This window comes from Rhinatrema bivittatum, chromosome 1 (assembly GCF_901001135.1).
Source record: "Rhinatrema bivittatum chromosome 1, aRhiBiv1.1, whole genome shotgun sequence".
Lineage (NCBI taxonomy): Eukaryota > Metazoa > Chordata > Amphibia > Gymnophiona > Rhinatrematidae > Rhinatrema > Rhinatrema bivittatum.
In genome coordinates, this window is record NC_042615.1 from 226,915,733 (window position 1) to 226,942,678 (window position 26,946).

The 26,946-nt window shown below is 41.7% G+C and overlaps 1 protein-coding gene across 1 annotated transcript in view; it reads left to right on the forward strand.

Annotated features, from left to right (window-relative positions):
* POLN (DNA polymerase nu) overlaps nt 1-26,946 on the forward strand; it is a 419,903-nt gene that overhangs the window by 315,599 nt on the left and 77,358 nt on the right. Inside the window, exon 21 of the mRNA XM_029592374.1 lies at nt 26,223-26,301. Coding sequence (XP_029448234.1) covers nt 26,223-26,301 — 79 coding nt within the window. The remainder of the gene's footprint in view (nt 1-26,222; nt 26,302-26,946) is intronic.

Sequence of the window (26,946 nt, forward strand, 5' to 3'; positions counted from 1 at the left end):
AACTGGAGTAAACAACAGATTGACCATTGGGGTCCATCCTGCAGGAGCATTGTGCTGCCTCATCTCTGACTGCTCCACTCTAAACTACCCAGCTTGAACTACCGGATCTGTCAGTCTTGTATTCATCCTCTTCCAGCTTATGTTATGAGAGACAACCAAGAACAATAGTCTCTTTCAATTGTGTTGACCACTCCAAATCTCCAAAGTCTATCATCGTGAATGTAGAAGCCACTGCCAAGGCGGCAGGAGCCATTTTCATTCAACACAATGACCCTGGAACTTATAAGTCACGTCTCTCCCCTGCCAAAGAATTCTTGTCTTTAGAGCAGGACCAGCCTGTGAAAACTTCTGCAGTTCAAGCTTGAAATTAAAGTATTCCTGGGCATTATGTAAATTCTCCCGAGTTCCCTGATGGTAAAGATGTAACTTCAATGTAACTTCTCAGAAGCCGAAGAAAAGAGGCTTGGGAAGGAGTCTTAGAGGAGGGGGTACTGTTATGTTCCCACAAGTGGCTTCACTCACCCCAAACACTGCCAGTAGTCTCAAGTGGTTGGAAGCCACTGATGTGTGGCAGATGCTGCCGCTCCTGCGATGCTCCTGCCTAAGTGCATGCGTGCGATACTTTTTCATTTAAATGGCCTAGACAGGAAAAACCCATGGCACACTTGGATGACATCTTGCTTCTTACCCTGTAAAAGGGCTCCTCAGACATTCCAGCCTTGCCTCAGCAAAAGTTGCCTGGTTCTTTGTCTTCAGTCTGGTTCCTAGTCTTCAGCCTTGCTCCACTCCAGTCTTTATCCTTGCTCCGCTTCAGCCTCAGCCTTGCTCTAAGACTGCCTTTGGCTACAGCTTCATCTGGTCCCCAGTCCTTGCCTGCCCATTGGATCTAACCATAGCCACAGCCTCTTGGATTCTGTCATAGCTTGGCCTGTGCCAAAAATCACTCGCACACCATCGGCACAAACCTTAGGGCCTTGCCCAGGAGGTTGCACCAGTTGTGCCATAGCAATAGGGGATCACACTTACGTCACTCGCAATAGCATACTTGCTCACTTGCAACAGGTATTCTATCTAGACAGCAGGACAAATAAGCTACAAAGTCCCACTCTCCTCTCCTTAAGAGGTGAAGTCAACTTGCTATGAAGACTGAGGAAACTTGCAAGACAGCTGCATGGTAATGCCTGCGCATGCTAGGAAAAGTCTTCTGGGATTTTCTGACCTCTGAGAGAATTTTTCCTTCTCAGAGCCATCAGATGATATCACCCACTTGTGTGGCCAATTTGTCCTACTGTCTATGAAGAATACCTGTTATAAGTGAGCAACTTTGCTTTCCTTTCTTTCCAGCTCCCAACTACTCTCTTCCCAGAATATACTAAGGCTTCTCTGACCAACACCCTGGATTACATCATTTTAATCACTCCTAGAAGGGAGTGACATAGCAAATAGTTTCTCTACTCACTATTCTGACAATCTGACAAAGTCCTCCACATCTATAAATCAACGCTAGCTCCCCCCTTCCACCATCAATTATGCCCAAAGTCCCAACTCTATTCCTCCTACTCCCTCTATATATGTCCCAAACAATTGTAAATTATGTTACAGTGCTGGCCTCCAACATTTCTGTTGGTGGGCCTGATTGACAAACTGAAGAGTAGTAAATCACCTGGACAGGATGGTATACACCCCAGAGTTCTGAAGGAACTAAAAAATGAAATTTCAGACCTATTAGTAAAAATTTGTAACTTATCATTAAAATCATCCATTGTACCTGAAGACTGGAGGATAGCAAATGTAACCCCAATATTTAAAAAGGACTCCAGGGGCGATCTGGGAAACTACAGACCGGTTAGCCTGACTTCAGTGCCAGGAAAAATAGTGGAAAGTGTTCTAAACATCAAAATCACAGAACACATAGAAAGACATGGTTTAATGGAACAAAGTCAGCATGGCTTTACCCAGGGCAAGTCTTGCCTCACAAATCTGCTTCACTTTTTTGAAGGAGTTAATAAACATGTGGATAAAGGTGAACCAGTAGATATAGTATACTTGGATTTTCAGAAGGCGTTTGACAAACTTCCTCATGAGAGGCTTCTAGGAAAAGTAAAAAGTCATGGGATAGGTGGCGATGTCCTTTCGTGGATTGCAAACTGGCTAAAAGACAGGAAACAGAGAGTAGGATTAAATGGGCAATTTTCTCAGTGGAAGGGAGTAGACAGTGGAGTGCCTCAGGGATCTGTATTAGGACCCTTACTTTTCAATATATTTATAAATGATCTGGAAAGAAATACGACGAGTGAGATAATCAAATTTGCAGATGACACAAAATTGTTCAGAGTAGTTAAATCACAAGCAGATTGTGATAAATTGCAGGAAGACTTTGTGAGACTGGAAAATTGGGCATCCAATTGGCAGATGAAATTTAATGTGGATAAGTGCAAGGTGATGCATATAGGGAAAAATAACCCATGCTATAATTACACAATGTTGGGTTCCATATTAGGTGCTACAACCCAAGAAAGAAATCTAAGTGTCATAGTGGATAACACATTGAAATCGTCGGCACAGTGTGCTGCGGCAGTCAAAAAAGCAAACAGAATGTTGGGAATTATTAGAAAGGGAATGGTGAATAAAACGGAAAATGTCATAATGCCTCTGTATCGCTCCATGGTGAGACCGCACCTTGAATACTATGTACAATTCTGGTCACCACATCTCAAAAAAGATATAATTGCGATGGAGAAGGTACAGAGAAGGGCTACCAAAATGATAAGGGGAATGGAACAACTCCCTTATGAGGAAAGACTAAAGAGGTTAGGACTTTTCAGCTTGGAGAAGAGACGACTGAGGGGGGATATGATAGAGGTGTTTAAAATCATGAGAGGTCTAGAATGGGTAGATGTGAATCGGTTATTTACTCTTTCGGATAGTAGAAAGACTAGGGGGCACTCCATGAAGCTAGCATGGGGCACATTTAAAACTAATCAGAGAAAGTTCTTTTTTACTCAACACACAATTAAACTCTGGAATTTGTTGCCAGAAGATGTGGTTAGTGCAGTTAGTATAGCTGTGTTTAGAAAAGGATTGGATAAGTTCTTGGAGGAGAAGTCCATTACCTGCTATTAAGTTCACTTAGAGAATAGCCACTGCCATTAGCAATGGTAACATGGAATACACTTAGTTTTTGGGTACTTGCCAGGTTCTTATGGCCTGGATTGGCCACTGTTGGAAACAGGATGCTGGGCTTGATGGACCCTTGGTCTGACCCAGTATGGCATTTTTCTTATGTTCTTATGTTCTTATTTTAGGCAGATTGTGATACATTACAGGAGGACCTTTCAAGACTGGAAGATTGGGCATCCAAATGGCAGGTGAAATTTAATGTGGACAAGTGCAAGGTGTTGCATATAGGGAAAAATAACCCTTGCTGTAGTTACACGATGTTAGGTTCCATATTAGGAGCTACCACCCAGGAAAAAGATCTAGGCATCATAGTGGATAATACTTTAAAATTGTTGGCTCAGTGTGCTGCAGCAGTCAACAAAGCAAACAGTATGTTAGGAATTATTAGGAAGGGAATGGTTAATAGAAACATAGAAACATAGAAATGACGGCAGAAGAAGACCAAACGGCCCATCCAGTCTGCCCATCAAGTTTCACACTTTTTTTTTCTCATACTTATCTGTTACTCTTGGCTGTTAGTAACCTTTTGTTTCTATTTCCCTTCCACCCCCACCATTAATGTGGAGAGCAGTGTTGGAGCTGCATCTAAGTGAAATATCTAGCTTAATTAGTTAGGGGTAGTAACCGCCGCAATAAGCAAGCTACACCCATGCTTATTTGTTTTCCCAGACTATGTAATTCAGTCCTTGTTGGTTGTCTGTATATAGATCCACTTTTCTTCATTCCCCCTGCCGTTGAAGTAGAGAGTTATGCTGGATATGCATTGAAAGTGAAGTATCAGTCTTTCTCCCCTGCCGTTGAAGCAGAGAGCTATGCTGGATATGTGTGAAGTATCAGACTTTCTCCCCTGCCGTTGAAGCAGAGAGCTATCCTGGATATGCGTGAAGTATTAGTCTTCCTCCCCTGCCGTTGAAGCAGACAGCTATGCTGGATATGTGAGAAGTATCAGTCTTTCTCCCCTGCCGTTGAAGCAGAGAGCTATGCTGGATATGCATTGAAAGTGAAGTATCAGGCTTATTTGGTTTGGGGTAGTAACTGCCAAAAAAGCAAGCTACTCCCCGCTTTTTTGTAAATGTAAATCTTTTTTTCCACATTCATTCATGTCCTCTAGACTTTATGGATCAACGCCCCTTTGAAATCTTTCACACTTCTGGTATTCACCACTTCCTCCGGAAGGGCATTCCAGGCATCCACCACCCTCTCCATGAAGAAATACTTCCTGACATTGGTTCTGAGTCTTCCTCCCTGGAGCTTCAAATCGTGACCCCTGGTTCTGCTGATTTTTTTCCGATGGAAGAGGTTTGTCGTTGTCTTTGGATCATTAAAACCTTTCAAGTATCTGAAAGTCTGTATCATATCACCTCTGCTTCTCCTTTCCTCCAGGGTGTACATATTTAGATTCTTCAATCTCTCCTCATAAGTCATTTGATGAAGACCTTCCATCTTTTTGGTCGTCCTTCTCTGGACCGCCTCCATCTTCTCTCTATCTCTTCGGAGATACGGTCTCCAGAACTGAACACAGTATTCCAGGTGAGGCCTCACCAAGGACCTGTACAAAGGGATAATCACTTCCCTTTTCTTACTCAATATTCCTCTCTCTATGCAGCCCAGCATTCTTCTGGCTTTAGCTATCGCCTTGTCACATTGTTTCGCCGACTTCAGATCATTAGACACTATCACCCCAAGGTGATAAAATGGAAAATGTCATAATGCCTCTGTATCGGTAAATAGTGAGACCGCACCTTGAATACTGTGTACAATTCTGGTCGCCGCATCTCAAAAAAGATAATAATTGCGATGGAGAAGGTACAGAGAAGGGCAACCAAAATGATAAAGGGGATGGAACAGCTCCCCTATGAGAAAAGGCTGAAGAGGTTAGAGCTGTTCAGCTTGGAGAAGAGACAGCTGAGGGGGGATATGATAGAGGTCTTTAAGAACATGAGAGGTTTTGAACGAGTAGATGTGAATCAGTTATTTACACTTTTGAATAATAAAGGGCTAGTTAGCAGTTAGCAAGTAGCACATTTACAACTAATCGGAGAAAATTCTTTTTCACTCAGTGCACAATAAAGCTCTGGAATTTGTTGCCAGAGGATGTGGTTAGTGCAGTTAGTGAAGTTGGGTTCAAAAAAGATTTGGATAAGTTCTTGGAGGAGAAGTCCATTAACTGATATTATTTATTTATTTAAAAGTTTTTATATTCTGCACAGTGGGGTAGGGGTCTATCCATGTAGGCGGTTTACAAGATAAAACATACACAAAATTGTTACTTACATCAATTAAAATACAATACATTACATTACAGTACTAATTTGTGCTAGCAGGATTGGGATGCCTAGTACATAGTTCTTTAATATAGATTATATGCACGAGTGAAGAGGTGGGTTTTTAGTAATTTTTTTAATTCTCTACGGTTTGCTGTTAATCGAATATGATCTGGGAGAGAGTTCCATAACATCAGACCGGCTATAGAGAAAGCACGTTTTCGGTTTAGTGATAGGCTGACAGATCTTATTGAAGAAATTTCTAGAGTACATTTGTCTAATGAACGGAGCTGTCTTGTGGGCCTGTATATTCTCAGTAATGAGCATAACCAAATGGAGTTAGCATTATATAGTAAGTTATGTATTATGGACCAGATTTTATATGTCGTACGAAACGATATCGGGAGCCAATGTAAATATTGTAGTGTAGGTGTGATATGGTCTCTGCGGGATACATTACATAACATTCGAGCAGTTGCATTTTGTACAAGTTGTAGTGGTTGTATTGTTGTTTGAGGTAGACCAAGATATAATGAATTACAATAGTCTAAGGTGGAAAGAATCAACGCTTGAGTAACAAGACGGAAATCATTTGGGAGTAGTAGCGGCTTAAGTTTTTTCAACATGTATATTTTGAAAAAATATTTTTTTTTACTATTTCAGATATATTATCAGTCATTTCTAGTCTGGAGTCGATGATTACTTCTAAATTTTTTGCATGAGATTTTATTGGGATAAACTGATTCTCAAATGTAAAGGTTTGAGGTGGCTGGTGAATTGAGTCTGGTACTGTTGAAAGATAGATTAACTCTGTTTTGTTTGTGTTTAGTTTTAACCTGTTGTGGGATAACCATATTTTTATTGTTGATAGACATAGTTGTAATAGAGAGAAGGTTTTAGACCAAGAATCGGTGAATGGGACTGTAAACTGTATATCGTCTGCATATATTTTAAAGTTTAGGCTTAAACCAGCTAGAAGGCGGCATAATGGTAACAGGTATAAATTGAATAGGAGGGCAGAAAGTGCGGAGCCTTGAGGTACACCTGTTTTAGTAGTGTACCAGTCTGAATGAAATTTGCCCATTGTGATTCTTTGTGGTCGATTTGCAATGAATGAAGAGAACCATTGTAAGACTGGACCTTTGATGCCAATCTGGGATAGGTTGGAAATTAAGATATCATGATTTAGTGTATCAAACACTGCAGAAAGATCGAGTAGTACTAATATATAATTTGTGTTGGAATCAAAACCTCTGATGATAGTGTCAACTGACCAGACGAGCAGGGATTCTGTGCCATGACCCTTTCTAAAACCATGCTGATTGTTATGTAAAATATTGTTATCTTCTATGTATTCAGAAACTTGATGTAATACTACAGATTCTATAATTTTTGCAATGGAAGGTAGTGAGGCAATTGGTCGGTAATTAGCTAGATCTGAGGAGTCATGGTTTTTCTTCTTGGGAATGGGTAGGATTGATGTCTTTTTTAGAGAATCTGGGAATATGCCTTGTGATAGGGAGGCATTGCCTAGATTTGAAATGGAAGGGGCAATATGATCTTTCATGTCTCTGAGTAAAAAACCAGAACAGGGATTGAAAGGACTATTTGAAGGTTTTGATTTTGACAATATATTGATGATGGTGTTATCATTGATTGAAGAAAATTCGGAAAAAGAACATGCTAGTTGAGGTAGAGTGATTTTCGGAATGGGTAGTGAGTCAAATTCTGTTGAAATGTCTTCTGTTTTCTTTCTAAAGAATTTGGCAATTTTGTTGCAAAGATCGTCAGCTGCGGTAGATGAAGATGCATTTTGTATTGTCGTTAAATCTTTCACAATTGAGAATAATAATCTGGGGTTGCCGTTTGCATTCTTTATTTTTGTTGTATAGAAGGCTTTTTTAGTTTATATTATTTCTTTCTTGTATTTTTGTAGGTATGTGTATTTTTGTAGGTATGTGTACGCCGGATTTCAATAGATACGCAGGTAGCCGCCTGTATCTGTCAAAATCCGGGGTCGGTGCACGCAAAGCTGCCCAAAATCGGCAGCCTGCACGCGCCGAGCCGCACAGCCTGTCTCCGTTCCCTCCACCCACCACCCCCCCCCCCCCCCGCACCTTCCCCTCCCTTCCCCTACCTAACCCCCCCCCCCCCCCCCCGGCCCTATCTAAACTCCCCCCTACCTTTGTTGCACAAGTTATGCCTGCCCGAGGCAGGCGTAACTTGCGCGCGCCGGGCCGGCTGCCAGCACGCCATGGTCCAGTCCGGGGGCTGGTCCAGAGGCCGCGGCCACACCTCTGGAATGCCCCCAATGACACGCCACCACGACACGCCCCCAATGATGCGCTGGCCACGGCACGCCCCCCGACACCCCCCCAACATGCCCCCCCCCCCAGGAAAGCCCCGGGACTTATGCGTGTCCCGGGGCTTTGTGCGCGCCGGCAGCCTATACAAGATAGGCTCAGTGCGCGCAGGGGGGGTTTGGGGTAGGATTTCGGGGGTTATGCGCGTAACCCCTTAGGGAACAGCCACTGCTATTAATTGCATCAGTAGCATGGGATCATCTTAGTGTTTGGGTAATTGCCAGATTCTTGTGGCCTAGTTTGGCCTCTGTTGGAAACAGGTTGCTGGGCTTCATGGACCCTTGGTCTGACCCAGCATGGCAATTTCTTATGTTCTTATGTTCTTTTGACTGGGTTGGCATATGAGCAGGTAACAACAGAGTGAAGGCAGTATTCTGGGCTGCGTCCTCCCCCAAGACTGGAGAAGCAGCAGGAGTAGGAGAGCAGCCCACCTCCATCCTGATGTTACACTGGTCCAAAATCATTTGTCACCTCACACTTTGTACTGCATGTGCAGCTACACACCAGTCAGGGTCCCATGCAGCCCATGCTAACAAGCCTGTGATGATCTATGAGTTCCTAACTGAAGAGTCTCTTCCCTGGGTCCCAAACCTATTTATAGCTGTAATCAAAATAGTCTGTGGTCTGACATGCCTTGGGGTCTCCAGCCTCTCTTTGAGTTTAGACAAAAGTGCTGAATTAACTTGCAGTTCAGATTAATTTACAGGCTCGGGATGAGTTTGGTAACTAATCCCCAGGGAAGCACCAGCTTCTGTTGAGTCACTCTGTAACCTAAAGAAAACCCAGATAAAATGGCCATGTGGGAAATAGGAGAAGGCTGAAGGAGAAAGAATGTGTGTGACAGCAGCAGGAAGGAATAAAACCTGACTCTGGAACTGGTGACACTTACCAAATAGAGTAGAGCCTATTCCCAAGAGATGCAGAACTCTGGCACTATATTCTCCAGGTGCACAAAGTAAGATATTCCAGAAGGGAAATTAGACTACCTTTTGCTGAACTCTCTGGGGTAGATTTTAAAAATTTGCGCGATCGTGTACTTTTGTTCGCGCACCAGGCGCAAACAAAAGTACGCTGGATTTTATAAGATACGCGCATAGCCGAGCATATCTTATAAAATCCGGGGTCGGCGCGCACAAGGGGGTGCACATTTGTGCAACCTGCGCGCGCCAAGCCCAGCGCACGCTGCCTGTTCCCTCCGAGGCCGCTCCCCTCGGAGGGAACTTTCCTTCGCCCTCCCCCACACCTTCCCTTCCCTTCCCCTACCTAACCCACCCCCCCAGCCCTATCTAAATCCCCCCCACCTTTGTCGGCAAAGTTACGCCCAGCAGCCCCGCTCCGTGTTCCGGTCCCGGGGGCTGGTCTGGAGGCCACGGCCACGCCCTGGAACACCCCCAGGCCGAAATCACACCCACGTTGCCGTCCCCGAAACGCTGCAACACACCTCCAAAATGCCGTGTCACTCCGGGCATGCCTCCGACACGCCCCTTTTACAAAGCCCCGGGACTTACGCGCGTCCCGGGGCTCTGCACACGCCGGCAGCCTATGCAAAATAGGCACACCGGTGCGCGCAGGGCATTTAAAAACCACCCCTCTGTGTCTTTGGGAAAAAAGGGATGGAAGAGAAGGAACAATAGGCTTAGCTTGGCTCCTAGCAATATGGGGATGGCTGCTGGTATATTTAGAGCTTAGACAGAGATAGGTTTTGCTTTGTTCTGTCATTGGTTTATGTTTTTGTTTTTTTTTATAAATCCCTCCTTTCCGCTTCTTAATATAACCTTAGACTTGGGTCCCAGATGATTTAATAAAGCCTATGTTCCAATAAAATTACATTTCAAAGTGTTTAAATCAATTTCTCTCTAACTTAGTTGTCAGCTTAGTGCAGAGTTTCAAACATTATATCATAGGTCTGCAAGCAAGATTAGGGGTGCAGGGACCTGTCTGCTATGGGACACTTTCAATTTATTTATTTATTTAAGGGTTTTTTATATACCGAGGCACGTTTGCAAAACATCACCTCGGTTCACAGTGTAACGTAACTTAGCAACAAGCTTTACAATAGTAACATTAACAGGGAGAGGGTTAACAAGGGCAGGAGCTGATAATACAAGGATTATATACAAATGTACATGCTAGTTTTAATAAGAGAGACAAAGCAATCAGGCTAAATAGCAGGGGATTGTAAAAAGGGAAGGGGAGGAAGAGGAGTATATCTACAGAGGGTGGGGGTAGGGAGAGGATAGAAAGGGCAAAGGTCAGATGGCCGGTCATATCACATCTTAGGGGAAAGACAGTTCGTTAGTCAGGGTACGCTAGTTTGAACAGCCATGTTTTAAGATTGTGTTTGAATTTTTTGTGGCAAGGTTCCTGGCGTAGTTGGGAAGGCATTTTATTCCAGTGAGCGGTTTCTGCAGTGATGAACGATCGCTCTCTAAAGGTGGTATGCTTTATGTGCTTAGGGGAGGGTATTTGGAGTTTGGCCAGGTGATGCGTTCTTGTGGGTCTTGTCGGGGTGTAAAGCTGGAGATGTTCTGGGAACCATTGCATGTCATGGTTATGGATGGCTTTGTGTATGAGCGTGAGTACTTTATATACTATCCTGGAGGTTACGGGGAGCCAATGTAATGATTGAAGGACGGGAGTGATGTGGTCATGACGGTGAGTGTTGGTAAGGATGCGTGCCGCGGCATTTTGTAATAACTGTAGGGGTTGTAGAGTACTTTTTGGTAAGCCTAGGAGGATAGCGTTGCAATAATCAAGTTTGGACAGGATCATAGCTTGCAGAACTGTGCGGAAGTCAGAGGTATGAAGAAGAGGTTTGATTCTCTTCAAGGTGTGGAGTTTGAAGAATCCGTTTTTTATGGTGGCTGAAATGAATTTTTTGAGGTTAAATTGGTTGTCTATCATAATGCCAAGGTTGCGGACTAGAGGGGTGGGAGGGCAACTGGGTAGTGAGGGTGTGGGGGAGAGACTGCGTGATGGGTTGTTAGGAGGGGAAAGAATGAGTAGCTCTGTTTTGTTAGTATTGAGTGCTAGGAAGTTATCGGAGAGCAATTTATTTATCTCAGATAGTGCAGAGTTCCAGATCTTCATTGCATTTGTAATGGAATCCTTAATAGGGATGAGTATCTGCACGTCGTCAGCATATATAAAGTGCTGGATACCCAGTTTAGAGAGGAGATGGCAGAGGGGAAGGAGGTATATATTAAAGAGTGTAGAAGAGAGGGATGAACCCTGTGGTACTCCTTGAGATAGTTTGACAGGGTTAGATTTATTACCACCAATTTTTACACTGTAGCTTCTGTCACTAAGGTATGATTGGAACCATAGTAGGGCTGTGCCAGCAATTCCAATTTCCATGAGGCGTTTGATGAGTGTGAGGTGGTTGACTGTGTCGAATGCCGCAGAGATGTCTAATAGTGCAAGTATGTGGGATTGTCCGTTGTCCATGGCTTTAAGTATAGATTCTGAGAGGGTGATGAGTAGCGTTTCTGTACTATGGTGTTTGCGAAAACCAAATTGGGATGTGGAAAGAATGTTGTGTTCATCAATGTATTCAGTAAGTTGTTTGTTGATAATCTTTTCCAGTATTTTGGAAAGGAATGGGAGGTTTGATACTGGGCGATAGTTGGCTAGATAATTGCTAGATAGTTGGCTAGATAATTGCCCTCCCACCTTACTTCATGATCCTAAGTCAGGAAAAAGACAATGTGTTCTCCTCAGAAACATACTTTATTTATCAGATTTGGCAGGATATAGCATTTAGAAAACAACAACAATTCCTGTCTCTAACATCCTGGTCACTAAACACCATTTTTCCCAAAAGAAAGTTCTTATCATGGGTAGTAACAAACATGCCATAAACCTTAGCCTACTTAATATATTCATACTTATGGCTAACTTACTTACCCCTGGTTCCAACTTCAGGTGATACCCCTCTGTTCACCTCTGAAGCAGATGCTAGCTGAAGGTCTGGAGAATGTGTGCAGGGAAGGACTTGCTTCCTGGGTTTGGTACTTGCAGAGCTGGTGGCGATCCAGGAAGGAAATTATCTTCTGACTCTTGTACTTGGCGGGCTGTCTGGGGCTTGCTCTCGACCTTCACAGTCTCTGACTCCATGTCACTCTCCGTACCTGAGTAGGGTGTCTCCTGTCACTGTTCTCCTGCTCTGGTCTCTTGGCCATACCTAGTCTTTTCCCTCCTCAATAGCAGGGAGTGCTGGTCCTCTTCAGGCTCCCATTTCTTTTCTTTCAGGGGTCCTTTCTCGGGTTTCAGGGTCACTCTCAGGGTTCACTCTTTTTGGGTCTCGCTCCCAGGGTTGCTCTCCTAGGGTTCCTCCTCCTCCCTATTTGCCCCACTGTTTTATACATTCCAGCTGATAAATATGCATAAGCTTATGCATAATCACGTGGTGGGTGGAGGGTCTTTGCCATATTGTAGGTCTCTTTCCCCCTCCCCATTTCTTTAGGAGCAGAACTGCCACATCTGTATGCCAAATTGTTATTCCAGAGTGTTTTGTTCTGTCTCAGACTGACCTCCCCCCCCCTTCCAAGGGTGGGGGTCTTTCTAACCTCTGGACTTGCTTGGCTGGTCCCTGAATCCTGCTTATGAGCTTAAGCTGTTGCTTTGTCTCTCTGTCTTTATTTTTATTTAAAAAAGCACTTACAAACTGGCAGATCTAGATAACGTATCCTTCAGTGTAAAGTTCTCATCAGGGCAAGGTTTTTTCTTTTTCCATTGAGGCAGTGTTTTGGGGACCTGCAAGTATTTGACTGTATACTTCTTTGGCTATTATGATTCATATTTAGTGCTTTCAGTGATAAAACATGGGATATCTCCCTGCAGGTCATCAGTGTGGTTATAGTCCAAGCTCATGAAACCCTATCCCCCTATCCTCCTCTCTCACTATCTCCCTTTGCTACCCTGCCATGCCTCAGCCCCGCCTCCAACACACACATACACATACAGACTCCAAACTCTTCCTTGAAGCCATTGAACTGAAAATGTTAGAATTCTGACTTAAATAGTGAATCTTCTCTTCCAACATTTTCTTGCCTTCATGGGCAAATTATAAAAGCAGCTCTCTACAACTGAACTGTATGTTTTCTTGCTTTCTACAAGGAGCAATTTCATAATGATGTCAGATGCTGTTGGCACATACTGTATATCATTATACACCATCACTGTTTAGGCAGCAGCAGGAAATAAGACATTTTAAATTTATCTTTAATATTTCCATTTGGTTTAATCAGTTAATATAATGGTCTATTTTGGCAGCCTATACACATTTATTCCCCAGATCCCAGTGCCATTTCTAAAATGGGAAATTACTATATAATGCCAACATGTTAGTGAATGATTAACACTGTTAGACATATCACAAATTTATTTAGAATGTTTTACTCTCGACAAACCTAAATTAAAGAACTGTGAATGTACCAGATGGTCTAGTGGTTTGGGTTAAATAATGGGGTCTTTTATTTTATATAGTGCTATGCAATGACCAACCAGCAACATCATTTTCTTTCATATCATAAAAAAAGAGATCTTTATTCATTCTAGAGAAGAATAAAGAACTCTGCCATGCAGACTTGAAAGTAAACTAGGTACTTATCTCCTGTACATGAAAATCTAGATGTAATATAGATCTTGCCTCTGTGTACAATAATTCATAATTTGCCATGATTAATTAATACAGATACATTAGATGAAACCATTTCCTATAAAGCAGAGTCACAATAAAATATATGTGTTTATATACCAAGGGATATTCCATTCAGTGAATTCTATGATTAATATATATATTCCCATTGATAAATTTAAGATTCAACTAGTAAACTATTGTCTAAAGGTAATTTCAGATTGCTGTCAAGAGATGAGATACAGAAAATGTTACTGATTTGGATGATTTTCTGAATTTGCAATAAAATAAAATGAATTATCAGATTTTTATGCAGTAATTTTTTGGAACAAAAATTGAGGTTCCTATTCATTTGTTATACAAATAGTGAAACAATGAATATGTGAATGTAATCTGCTCTGCAATGCCTGAAAGGTGGAATATAAATAATAAATAAATAAATAAATAAAATAAATGAATACACTGAAATTAAACTTTTATCCAAATCTATAATGCTTTTGTCATTTGTTGAAACAGATTCAATAACTGTAAAGCACAAAACAAATGTACTTACTCTAAAAATTATTTGAAAAAGCTTTTATTTTAAAAGATCAGAAAGGGTGTGTCCCATTTGAGATTTTTTTCTTTTATTATTTTTTCAGACCAATCATCTTGAATTTTAAGTCTATTTTTTTTTTATATATTGGTTATGAGTATAATATAAAGATGTTCAATTCCAGTTGTTGAAGGCAGCAAACCAGTCTGGTTTACTGGGTAATCAGAATATGCAAATTAATGTTTATTCATTCAGATAAATACAAATGTACCTTAGGAATACTTATTCTGAATAGTTTGAAAACCAGGGCTGTATGTTGTTCTTGAACACCAGATTTGTATAACTCTGGTATCGTGGTTGTTTTACACTTCCCCTTTGTCTACCACAAAACATTTTTGTATCCTTTACATTCTAACACTAAACTTTAGGTGTGTGTTTTGGAGCAGGTAAATATTGAGCCTTGGAGGGAACGGAGAAAGCCATCGGGGCTCCCATTGGACTCGGCGCATGCAAGGCACACAAGTGTGCACCCCCTTGCACGCGCCGACCCCAGATTTTATAGCATGCAAGTGGCAGCGCACGCATGTTATAAAATCAGGTGTACATTTGTGCGCGCCGCGTAGCACGCACAAATGTACCCCACGCGCATAAAATTTAAAATCAGCCCCTTAATGCACAATTGAATCTTTATGGATAGAAATCCCTTGTGTGTTGGGGAAGAGTATAGTGATAGGAGTATTCTACTGTCCCCTGGTCAAGATGGTGAGATGGACAGTGAAATGCTAAGAGAAATTAGGGAAGCTAACCAAATTCATAGTGCAATAATAATGGGAGATTTCTATTACCTCAGTATTGACTGGGTAAGTGAAACATCAGGACATGCTAGAGAGATAAAGTTCCTGGATGGAATAAGTTTTATAGAGCAATTGATTCAGGAACTGACAAGAGAGGGAGCAATTTTTAAATCTAATTCTCAGTGGAGTGCAGGATTTGGTGAGAGAGGTAACGGTGGTGGGGCCATATAGCAATAGTGATCATAATATGATCAAATTTGAATTAATGACTGGAAGGGGAACACTAAGTAAATCCATGGCTCTAACACTAAGGGGTTCAATTTCGAAAGCTTTTGCAAGCGATAGCTAAATCGGGGTGGAGTCGGGGCGAAGCCGCACTGCAAGGGGAGGAGTCAGGGCAGCCTCGGGGCAGACTCCTTGATGACTTTGCTGACTGCAAAAGGTAAGATTCCTTATCACTGCCAGTTTCGACCCCTGTCTGCGACCTTAGAAAACCCAGCTCTAAAGTTTCAAAAGGGAAACTTTGAGAAATTGAGAAAAATAGTTAAAAAAAAATGAAAGGTGCAGCTACAAAGGTAAAGAGTGTGCAACAGGTGTGGACATTGTTAAAAAATACTATCTTAGATGCACAGTCCAGATGTATTCTATGCATTAAGAAAGGTGGAAGGAAGGTCAAACGATTGCCAGTGTAACTAAAATTTATATTTTATTTATTTATTTATTTATTTATTTGTATATACAGATATTCCAAGAAAATCATACCGGTTCACAAAAATGTAAAAAATACATAAATAACAATTGCAAATAAAATATATCCTCATAAGTTAATGCATTGGTAATAATCACAAATAAAAATATACCACAATAAAAATAAAGCAATATAATAAAATAAATCATGAGGTGAAAGAGGCTATTTTAGCCAAAAGATCTTCATTAAAAAATTGGAAGAAGTATCCATCAGAAGAAAATAGGATAAAGCATAAGCATTGGCAAGTTAAATATAAGACATTGAGAAGACAGGCTAAGAGAGAATTTGAAAAGAAGTTGGCCATAGAGGCAAAAACATAATAACAACTTTAAAAAATATATCCAAAGCAGAAAGCCTGCGAGGGAGTTGGTTGGACCATTAGATGATCGAGGGGCTAAAGGGGCACTTAGGGAAGATAAGGCCATTGTGGAAAGATTAAACAAATTCTTTGCTTTGGTGTTTATTGAAGAGAATGTTGGGGAAATACCTATTCCAGAGACTGTTTCCAAGAGTGATGATTCAGATGAACTGAACCAAATCACACTGAAACTGGAAGATGTGGTAGGCTAGTTTAATAAACTAAAGAGTAATAAATCACCTGGACCAGATGATATATATCCCAGGGTTCTGAGAGAACTAAAAAATGAGATTTCAAACCTTTTTCAATTAATTTCTAACCTATCATTAAAATCATCCATTGTACCTGAAGATTGGACAATGGCCAATATAACCCCGATATTTGAAAAAGGGCTCCAGGGGTGATATGGGAAACTATAGACTGGGAGCCTGACTTCAGTGCCAGGAAAAATAGTGGTAACTCTTATAAAGAATAAAATCACAAAACATTTAGATAGACATGATTTAGTGGGACACAGCCAGCATGGATTTATCCAAGGGAAGTCTTGCCTCACAGATCTCCTATATTTTTTTGAAGGGGTGAATAAACATGTGGACAAAGGTGAAGCAGTAGATGTAGTGTATTTGGATTTTTAAAAGGCATTCGACAAAGTCTCACAAGAGAGGCTTCTAAGAAAATTAAAATGTCATGGGATAGGATGCAATGTCCTTTTGTGGTTTGAAAACTGGTTAAAAGACATGAAACAGAGAGTAGAATTAAATGGTCTGTTTTCACAGTGGAAAAAGGTAAACAGTGGAGTGCCTCAGGGATCTGTTTTTGGACCAGTGCTTTTCAGTGTATTTATAAATGATCTGGAAAGGGGTACGACGAGTGAGGTGATCAAATTTGTGGATGACACAAAATTATGAAGAGTAGTTAAATCTCAAGCAGATTGTGATAAATTGGAGAGGACCTTGTGAAACTGGAAGATTGGGCTTCCAATTGGCAGATGAAACTTAACATGTACAAGTGCAAAATGATGCATATAGGGAAAAATAACCCTTGCTGTAGTTACACAATGTTAGGTTCTATCTTAGGAGTTACCACCCAAGAAAGAGATCTTGGTGTCATAGTGGATAATATATTGAAATCATCAACTCAGTGTACTGTGGTGATCAAACAAGCAAACATAATTTATTTTATGTATTTATTTAGACATTTTTTATATCATCGTTCCATAAAATGATCACAACAGTTTATATAAATTACATTCATAATTGTCAATATATTAGATTGCTTACTGATTATCTAAGACTAAAGGCAATATATCTGGAAATTACAATAACAAATATCATATAATAGTCTCTACATTGTCTTAAGACTCTTATGTTCTCTCAATATGTTTTATTTCTCTTGCTTTTAATAATATCTTTTTTCTCTCTTGTTATTGTCATTCATTTCATTCTTGTGTTTTTAGGTTAGGTTATATGCATTTCTGAATAACCAAGTTTTTAACTCACATTTAAATCTCTTTCTATCTGGTAACAGATGTAGCATTTCAGGTAGGAATTCCAAAGCTTTGGACCTGCTATGGAAAACATATGATCAGATGTGTATATTTTATGGTAGGAACAGTCAGTAGTTCTTTATTTCGAGATCTTAGTGTTCTCTGAGGTGTATACGGTTGTAATGTCACTCCGATCATACCAGTATTACTAGCATGACTGATTTTGAATATTGATGTTAATACTTTGTAATAGATTCATTATTGTATAGGCAGCCAGTGCAGCAAGATCAGTGACGGTGTAATCTGATCAAATTTCTTGGTTCCTAATAATAGTCTAGCTGAGGCGTTTTGTAATAGTTGTAATGGTTTCAAGATATTTGCAGGAAGACCGAGTAATAGAAAATTACAATAGTCAATATTCGAGAAAATAAGAGTTTGTAATACTGTACGGAATTCTTTAAAGGTTAATAAAGGTTTCAGCCAATGTAAAATATGTAACTTGGCATAACATATAGTAATTAATTTATTGATGTGCTTTTTCATGGTAAGGTTTTCATCCAGCTGCATACCTAAATTCTGTACTTGGTTTGAGGGAGTAATTTGAAAAGTACCCAAGTGGGTTAACTATCGAAGGATTTCTGCTTAACCAAATGATTTCAGTATTTCTAGGGTTTAATATTAGTTTAAGATGAGATATTATTTGCTGTATTGCTTGCATATATGTCAATAGTGTCAGTACTGTATTTTCAAGTGATTTAGAGAATGGTATGTAAAATTGTATGTCAGCATACAAGAAGAAAGAAATTCCTAAATCCATCATTAATTTGCGAAGGACTTCAAAGGGGCGTGGGATGAACACTGTGGATCCATAAAGTCTAGAGGACGTGAATGAAGAGTGAGTGGCTCGCGGGAATGACGGCTACTGCCTAGAGATAATACCCTTATTCAATAAACATACACACGGTTAATGCGACTCCAACATTGCTCTAAGCTTCAACGGCAAGAGGAAACGTGGAAAAAGATTTGCATTCACAAAAAAAGTGGGGAGTAGCTTGCTTGTTACGGCGGTTGCTACCCCAAACCAAATAAGCCTGGTACTTCACATTCAATGCATATCCAGCATAGTTCTCTGCTTCAACGGCATGGGAGAAAGACTGATACATCATGCATATCCAGCATAGCTCTCTGCTTCAACAGCAGGGGAGAAAGTCTCATAGTTAACTTTCAATGCATATTCAGCATAACTCTCTGCTTCAACGGCAGGGGGAATGAAGAAAAGTAGATCTATATATAGAAAAAAACCAACAAGGTCTGAATTATTTAGTCTTGGTAAACAAATAAACATGGGTATAGCTTGCTTATTGCGGCGGTTACTACCCCTAACTAATTAAGCTAGATATTTCACTTAGAGGCAGTTCCAACACAGCTCTCTACATTAATGGTGGGGGTAGAAGGGAAATAGAATCAAAAGGTTACTAAGAGCCAAGAGTAACAGATAAGGTCCATCAGGTCTAGAGGACGTGTATAAAGAAGAGGCAGCAAAACACTGCATGGAGCGGCAGAAGCCACAGAGGCATTCACGGAGCGGGATGCCAGTGATTGGTGTTCCACCTTCACGGAGCGGAAGGATGGAGGGCTGCCATCTCCAAATTAAAAAAAAACAAAAAACCCAGGGGTGGGTAAGAGTATGTAAAATTAACGGAGAGTTCAAAGGCTATAGATATTACCAATTATTAGGCTTATTCAATATTTGTTGATAGTTAATGTGGCTTTCAATGCATACTTCACTTTCAATGCATATACAGCATAACTCTCTGCTTCAACAGCAGGGGAGAAGAAAAACATACTTCACGCATATCCAGCATAGCTCTCTGCTTCAACGGCAGGGGAGAAGTAAAACTAATACTTCACGCATATCCAGCATAGCTCTCTGCTTCAACGGCAAGGGAGAAGTAAAACTAATAGTTCACGCTTATCCAGCATAGCTCTCTGCTTCAACGGCAAGGGAGAAGAAAAACTGATACTTCACGCATATCCAGCATAGCTCTCTGCTTCAACGGCAGGGGAGAAGAAAAACTAATACTTCACGCATATCCAGCATAGCTCTCTGCTTCAACGGCAGGGGAGAAGAAAAACAACCAATAAGGGCTGAATAACATAGTCTGGGTAAACAAATAAGTATGGGTGTAGCTTGCTTATTGCGGCAGTTACTACCCCTAACTAATCAAGCTTGATATTTCACTTGGATGCAGCTCCATCACTGCTCTCTACATTAATGGTGGGGGTGAAAGGGAAATAGAACCAAAGATTACTAAGAGCCAAGAGAAACAGATAAGTATGAGAAAAAAGAAGTGTGAAGCTTGCTGGGCAGACTGGATGGGCAGATTGGTCTTCTTCTGCCGTCATTTCTATGTTTCTATGTTTCTATGTTTCTAGATGCAGTATATAAATATTGAATAGGGTTGCCAAGAGGGCTGAACCTTGAGGGACACCTGTATCAATGTGGAAGTTGTCAGATGTGTGATTGCCCAATTTGACTTGGAATGACCTATTAGATAGGAAGGAAGAGAACCATTTGCGAACACTACCTTCAATCCCAATGTTGCTCAGCTGATGACAGTGTCAAAGGCGGCTGTTAAATCGATTAGCACAAGAAAATAAGAGTCATCAGAATCAAACCCTTGTAGAACAGAGTCCATTAATGAGAGGAGTAATGTATCAGTTGAACGGTGTTTCCTAAATCCAAATTGATTTGAGAACAGAATCTCATGGTCATCCAAATGATTCGTAAATGGAGATAGCACAGCTTTTTCTGGTACTTTTGAGAGGAAGGACAGATTTGATATGGGCCTATAGTTGTCCCAGTCATCGATTCTACTGGTTATTTTTTAGAATCGACTTTATCACCGCTTCCTTTAACCCACTTGGTACAATTCCTTCTGAGAGAGATTTATTAAGGTTGTGATAGTTGGGGTGATCACATTGTGTACTTGTTTCAAGGAACTGGCTGGAACTGGATCACATGAGTGAATAGTAGGATTAATTTTGGCAATAATTTGGCTAGTTTCAAAGTTAGTTACTCTTTCAAACGTAGTCCATTTAACCAGGCCATGTGAATATTCTGGGGTTATTGTGAGATCACAGACAGGGAGGTGAGATTTCAATCTACTGATTTTATCTAAAAAAGATTTTGCACTCTCATTGCAAGCAATGTATGAGAAGTTATAATTTTTCAGGAAGGAGGATGATGGGTTCTTAATTAAATTTTTAACATGAAAGAGTAGTTTTGAATTAAATATAACTCCATGAATCTGTTTGGCATAGTCATCTTTTTTTGCATTATTAGTTAATTCATGCTATTTTGCTAAGAGAGATCTATATTTTCCTAGGGATGCAGGAGACTTGCATTCCCACCAATGTTTCTCTAATTTTCTCTAATTGTGTCTTAAATTATCATTGTACCATGGCTTTCTTTGTTTGGAGGTATTATTTTCTTTATTTATAGTCATTGTCTGGACTGGACTGAGGTTTTCAGCTATGTCATTGACAATCTGATCCCAGGAATCAAATGCCGAAGAGGCATTATCTTGATTTAATTTATGGAGCTTATTTTCTATTTATTCTGAAAGTACCTCTATCTCAATCTTTTTCCTAAAGTAAAAGTATTATTTTTATCTATACTTCTATGTGGTGGGTTGAGGAAGGTTATTTCCACCTTTATTAATTGGTGGTCAGACCAGGGCAATATAGTGTGAGAGGTATTTGTTAAACACTTATTGGCATTGGCAAATATTAGATCCTAAATATGTCCTGCTTTATGAGTTGCTTTAGAAACAAATTGGGACCACCCCATTGCTTCCGTTTCTCCAAAAACGTATCACGGGCTGCGGTTCTAGGTGTTTTGTCTACCTGAAAGTTAAAGTCTCCTACAATTAAGGTAGAGTCCGGAGATGGAAACACCTTTGTGAATAATTCAATCAGTGGTGAGCAATCTTTCTGTAGCATACAAGACCAGAAGTATGTTTAATTGAGGCGATTTTAAAATAGCCACCTCATAGGGAAGGTTAATTGCTACTTTGTAGGGAGTTAGCTTAAGTTCTTTTTTGCTAATTATGAGTAAACCCCCACCTTTTCGCTTAGGTCTAGGGAAATGAAATTCATTATAATTAGGAAGAGAAATTTGGTTTAAGAATTCATTATCTTTGTCATTAAGCCAGGTTTCAGAGATGCAAAAAATAGTTGGATTTAAGTCCTCTAGCAGGACATTATTAATCAAAGGGATTTTTTTTTTGTTAGGAACTGAGCATTTAACAGAAGCAGGGTAAATATTAAGCAAGAAGAGATAGCGGAAGAGTATTGCTTGTAATCGGACAAACCAAATTTGTGTTCCATCTTGGCATCTTTCTGGGGATTCTTCTTAGGTCTCCATACAGCCCTCGGCCTAGAGTAGGATCGATGAAGCACATCTGATCCATGATTGAGGTAAAGATGGCTAGGGCACTAACAAGTAGGCACTTCAGGTCTACACTTCGGGCTGTGGGTGGGCGGTGTCAGCCCTTGCAGTGCCAGCATCTTGCTATTAGGGCTGGGGGAGGGGACTCACCTGCATGGGTGCTGCTGCTATTCTCCTGCCTCTTGCTGCCCTCTGGTTGGCTGGTGGAGGAGGCCGCCCTTCTGCTGTCTGTCCGTCGTGGGATGCCAACGCTCTGTTTTGGTCGGTGGTGAGGGAGGAGAGGATGTTACAAATTATTATTAAGGGAATGGCAAATAAAACGATGGATGTCATAATGCCTCAATATCGTTTCATAATTTATTTATTTTATTTATTTTATTATTTTCTATACTGGCTTTTAATGAGACTGCATCTTGAATACTGTGTGCAATTCTGGACTCCGCATCTCAAAAAGGATATAGCTGCATTGGAGAAAGTGCAGAGAAGAGCGGCCAAAATGTTAAGGGGCATGGAACAGCTGACATATGAGGAAAGGCTAAGGAAGTTAGGGCTGTTCAGTTTGGAGAATAGATGACTGAGGGGGGGATATGATAGAGGTCTACAAAATCATGGCAGGACTTGAACAGGTTAATGTAAATTTGTTATTTACTCTCTCAGATAATAGAAGGACTAGAGGGCACTTCATGAAGTTAGCAAGTAGCTCATTTAAAACAAATAAAAGAAAATTGTTTTTCACTCAGGGCATACTTAAGCTCTGGAATTCACTGCCAGAGGATATGGTTACAGCAGTTAGTGTAACTGGGTTTAGAAAAGGCTTCGATAAGTTTCTAGAGGAAAAATCCATAAACTGCTATCTTACTAGATAAACGAAGCTTGACCGACGTGCCGCAAATGCGCAGTAGAGACCAGCTCTACCGCGCATGTGCGGGCGAGCACGTCGGTCTGAGCCAGCGTCAGAAAGAAAAAAAATGGCGGCGTCCAGTGGCAGCAGCGGGCGGCGACGGCGGTAGCGAGCGGCGGCGGTACCGGCAGCGGGCGGTAGCGGGCGACGGCGGTAGCGGCGTCGGCGGTAGCGGGCGGCGTCCAGTGGCAGCAGCGGGCGGCAGCGGTAGCGAGCGGCGGCGGTGGTAGCGGGCGGCGGCGGTAGCGAGCGGCGGCGATGGCGGTAGCAGGCGGCGGTAGCGGCCAGTAGCGAGGGAGGGAGAAAGAGAGAGGGAGGGACGGACTGAGTGGGAGGGAGGGATTGAGTGAGGGGGAGGGACTGAGGGGGAGGGAGGGAGTGGGACTGAGTGAGAGGGAGAGGGGGGACTGAGTGAGAGGGAGTGGGACTGAGGGAGGGAGTGGGACTGGGAGAGAGAGGGGAGGGAGTGGGACTGAGGGAGAGTGAGTGGGACTGAGTGAGTGAGAGGGAGGGAGAGAGGGGGGAGGGAGTGACTGAGTGAGAGGGAGGGACTGAGTGGGAGGGAGGGATTGAGTGAGGGGGAGGGAGGGGGGAACTGAGTGAGAGGGAGGGAGGGGGGAACTGAGTGAGAGGGAGTGAGTGGGACTGAGGGAGGGAGGGAGAGGACGGAGGGAGTGGACTGAGTGAGAGTGAGTGGGGACTGAGTGAGTGAGAGGGAGGGAGAGAGGGGGGGAGGGAGAGAGTGAGACTGAGTGGGAGGGAGGGACTGAGTGAGAGGAGAGGGAGGGTGGGGAGGAGTGGGTGAGGGAGGGGGTGGTGAAGAGTGAGGGGAGAGAGAATGAGGGATGTAGCCCGTTTTAACGGGCTTAACGGCTTGTTAATTAATAAGCAATAGTAGCTTGAGATTTATTTAATGTTTGGGTACTTGCCAGGGGCTTGTGAGTTGGATTGGCCACTATTGGAAACAGAATACTGGGCTTAATGGACCCTTGGTCTGACCCAGTATGGCATATCTTATGTTCTTATGTTGTCCAGAAGCGGGTGTATTAGGATCTCTGAGAGAAGTCCAGAGACTTCCACAGGGGAGGAGAGGGCTGGTGTGTTATTTGAATATCAGAGTGCTAGAACAATCTGGAGGTCTTGGGGGGATTCAGTATTGAAATAGAAATATCCCCTATTTCTGTGTAGGACCCGCTTGTCATATTCAGCCCTAAATAACAGGGTTGGCACATGGGGCCTCATTTTCTAAAGGATCGCAGGCGTGCGGTACTTTAGAAAAATGTGGTAATGAGGGGCGGGGGGCCGAAACCAGGGGGGGGGGGGTCCTGCGCTAGCCGGCAGCGATCGCAACTCCGCGGTGCGATTGCTGCCAGCATCGCGCCCAATAACTACACCATAAAAGGTGTAGTTATTGGGCGCGAAATAGGCAGCGAAAAGGCCCTTACCTTTTCGCTGTACGCACCATCCTCGCAGAGTCGGCCCCGGTGACGCCCCGACTCCTCCTCTTCCGGGGCTGACTCCGCCCCGATGTAGGTAGCGCTAACAGCGCAAGCCTGCGATAGCCTTAGAAAATAAGGCCCATGGAGAGGCTGCCTGTAATTCAATGAAGTAGTCCTTACCTGTAACTTGGACCACACATTCATGGGATCTGTAAGTAAATACTATCTGGGCCTTGTCATCCCTCATCAGCCTTTAATCATACTCCAGTGAAAAGGGACCCTGAGTTCTGGCACCAGACAGTGGCACACTGCTGAAACAAACCAGATGGACCAGATACTAATGAAAGTTTTTATGCCCCACATAAAAGGATATCTCCTGTGCCCTGGAACCTATTGCCCAAAACTTGTACTAAACCTGTTGGGAGGTCCATATCTCTGGCACAGAGGACCTTGGGTGAAAAGAATATTCCTCCTGTTCAGCACTAACACTCTTCTCCAAACTGAACAACCCTAAAGTCTTTAGCCTTTCCTTATAGGGGAGCTGTTCCATCCCTTTTATCATTTTGGTCGCCCTTCTCTGTACATTCTCCATCGCCACTATATTTTTTTTGAGATGCGGTGACCAGAATTGTACACAGTACTCAAGGTGCAGTTTCATCATGGAGTGATACAGAGGCATGAAAACATTTGCCATTTTATTCACCATCCCCTTTCTAATAATTTCTAACATTCGGTTTGATTTTTTGAGTGCTGCAGCACACTGAGCTGACTATTTCAATGTATTATCCACTATGACGCCTAGATCTCTTTCTTGGGTGGTAGCTCCTAATATGGAACCTAACATTGTGTAACTACAACATGAGTTATTTTTCCCTATATGCATTACCTTGCACTTGTCCACATTAAATTTCATCTGCCATTTGGATGCCCAATCTTCCAGTTTTGCAAGGTCCTCCTGCAATTTATCACAATCCGCTTATGATTTAACTACTCTGAATAATTTTGTATCATCTGAAAATATGATTACCTCACTCATCATATTCCTTTCCAGATCATTTATAAATATATTGAAAAGTATTGTCCAAGTACAGATCCCTGAGGCACTCCACTGTTTACCCTTTTCCAATGAGACAATTGACCATTTAATCCTACCATTTAATCCTACTCTCTGTTTCCACAAAAGGACACCGCTACCTATACCATGACTTTTTACTTTTCTTAGAAGCCTCTCATGAGTGACTTTGTCAAAAACCTTCTGAAAATCCAAATACACTACATCTACCGGTTCATCTTTATCCACATGTTTATTAACCCCTTCAAAAAAAATGAAGCAGATTTGTGAGGCAAGACTTCCCTTGGGTAAATCCATGCTGACTGTGTTCCATTAAACCATGTCTTTCTATATGCTCTATGATTTTGATGTTTAGAATAGTTTCCACTATTTTTCCCAACACTGAAGTCAGGCTCACTGGTCTATAGTTTTCCAGATTGCCCCTGGAGCCCTTTTTAAATATCGGAGTTACATTGGCCACCCTCCAGTCTTCGGGTACAATGGATGATTTTAATGATAGGTTACAAATTTTAACTACTCTTTAGTTTGTCAGTCTGGCCTACTATATCTTCCAGGTTCACAATGATTTGGTTCCGTTCTAGAAGAAAGACAAGAATGGGGAGATATACAAACATTCAAATATTTAGCAGGTTTCAATAAAACACTAGAAGGTAGTGTTTTCCAGAGATGAGATGCTCATAGACAAAGAGTTATCATATGAAGCTGAAGCAAAGGATGCACAAAAGTAATATGAAAAAATGCTTTTTCAGTGAGGTGGTAGACACTAGAAACAAACTTTCAGCGGAGTTGGTAGGAGCCAGAAACAAATGAACCTTCATGATGGAGGGAAAGAGAAGACCACAGATTGAGTACTACCTGTGACACAAATGAGCAGAACACTTTAATTTGACATGCCTTTTTGTTATGATGAATTTAGCATTTTTTATTTAAACATTTTGAAATCTGAGAAATATTTATTGTATTATTACATACTTTTAAACTTCTTTTTCAGGATCTGCTGCTGACTTGTGTAAACTGGCCATGATTAAAATTTTTAGATCTATTGCCTCTTCTTCAACTTTCACAGCCAGGTTAGTAAGAAATCACGTTCAGTAATTGGCTGTCTCATTACACATGAAAGTGACTGAGCTTAATACACTTGGAGCCTGATTCAATAAAGCTTGTTTTTTTCATTCTCTGTCTATGAAGAAAGACTTTGAAGACTCAGTCCTCTGGTGTATCATTTACTATTCTATCTGACCAAAGTACCTGGAGAAATATTTTGTAAAAATGCATAAATCCAATACCATAAGTTGCCCAAGTTCAGTTAGCATATATATGGATCATAGTAAATTTGAAAAGAGTACTATGAGACTGATTAGGACTTACAATCACATAGGCACTGATGCAATTAGACGCAGGTTAAAACACTTGAATTGAGTGCCCGTTTTCCTAACATGAGCATAGCCACATCTCCCTGGCACCCGATGCAATATTAAAATGAGCTGTTGCGTTAAAAAGGAAGCACTAGGGGAAAATTGTGCATCCCTATCGCTCAAATGCATTGGGCACCCAGGAGACATGGCTGTGTGCCCACAATTGCAACAGCTTGGAGAAATTCACACTTCAAACCCACCTAGAGAAGATGCAACCCTCCCAGGAGCCCGCGGCTGCCACCAAGTGAATGTGGAGCGCCCCAGTGCTCACTCGGCAGGCATGTCACCCTGACAAGTTTT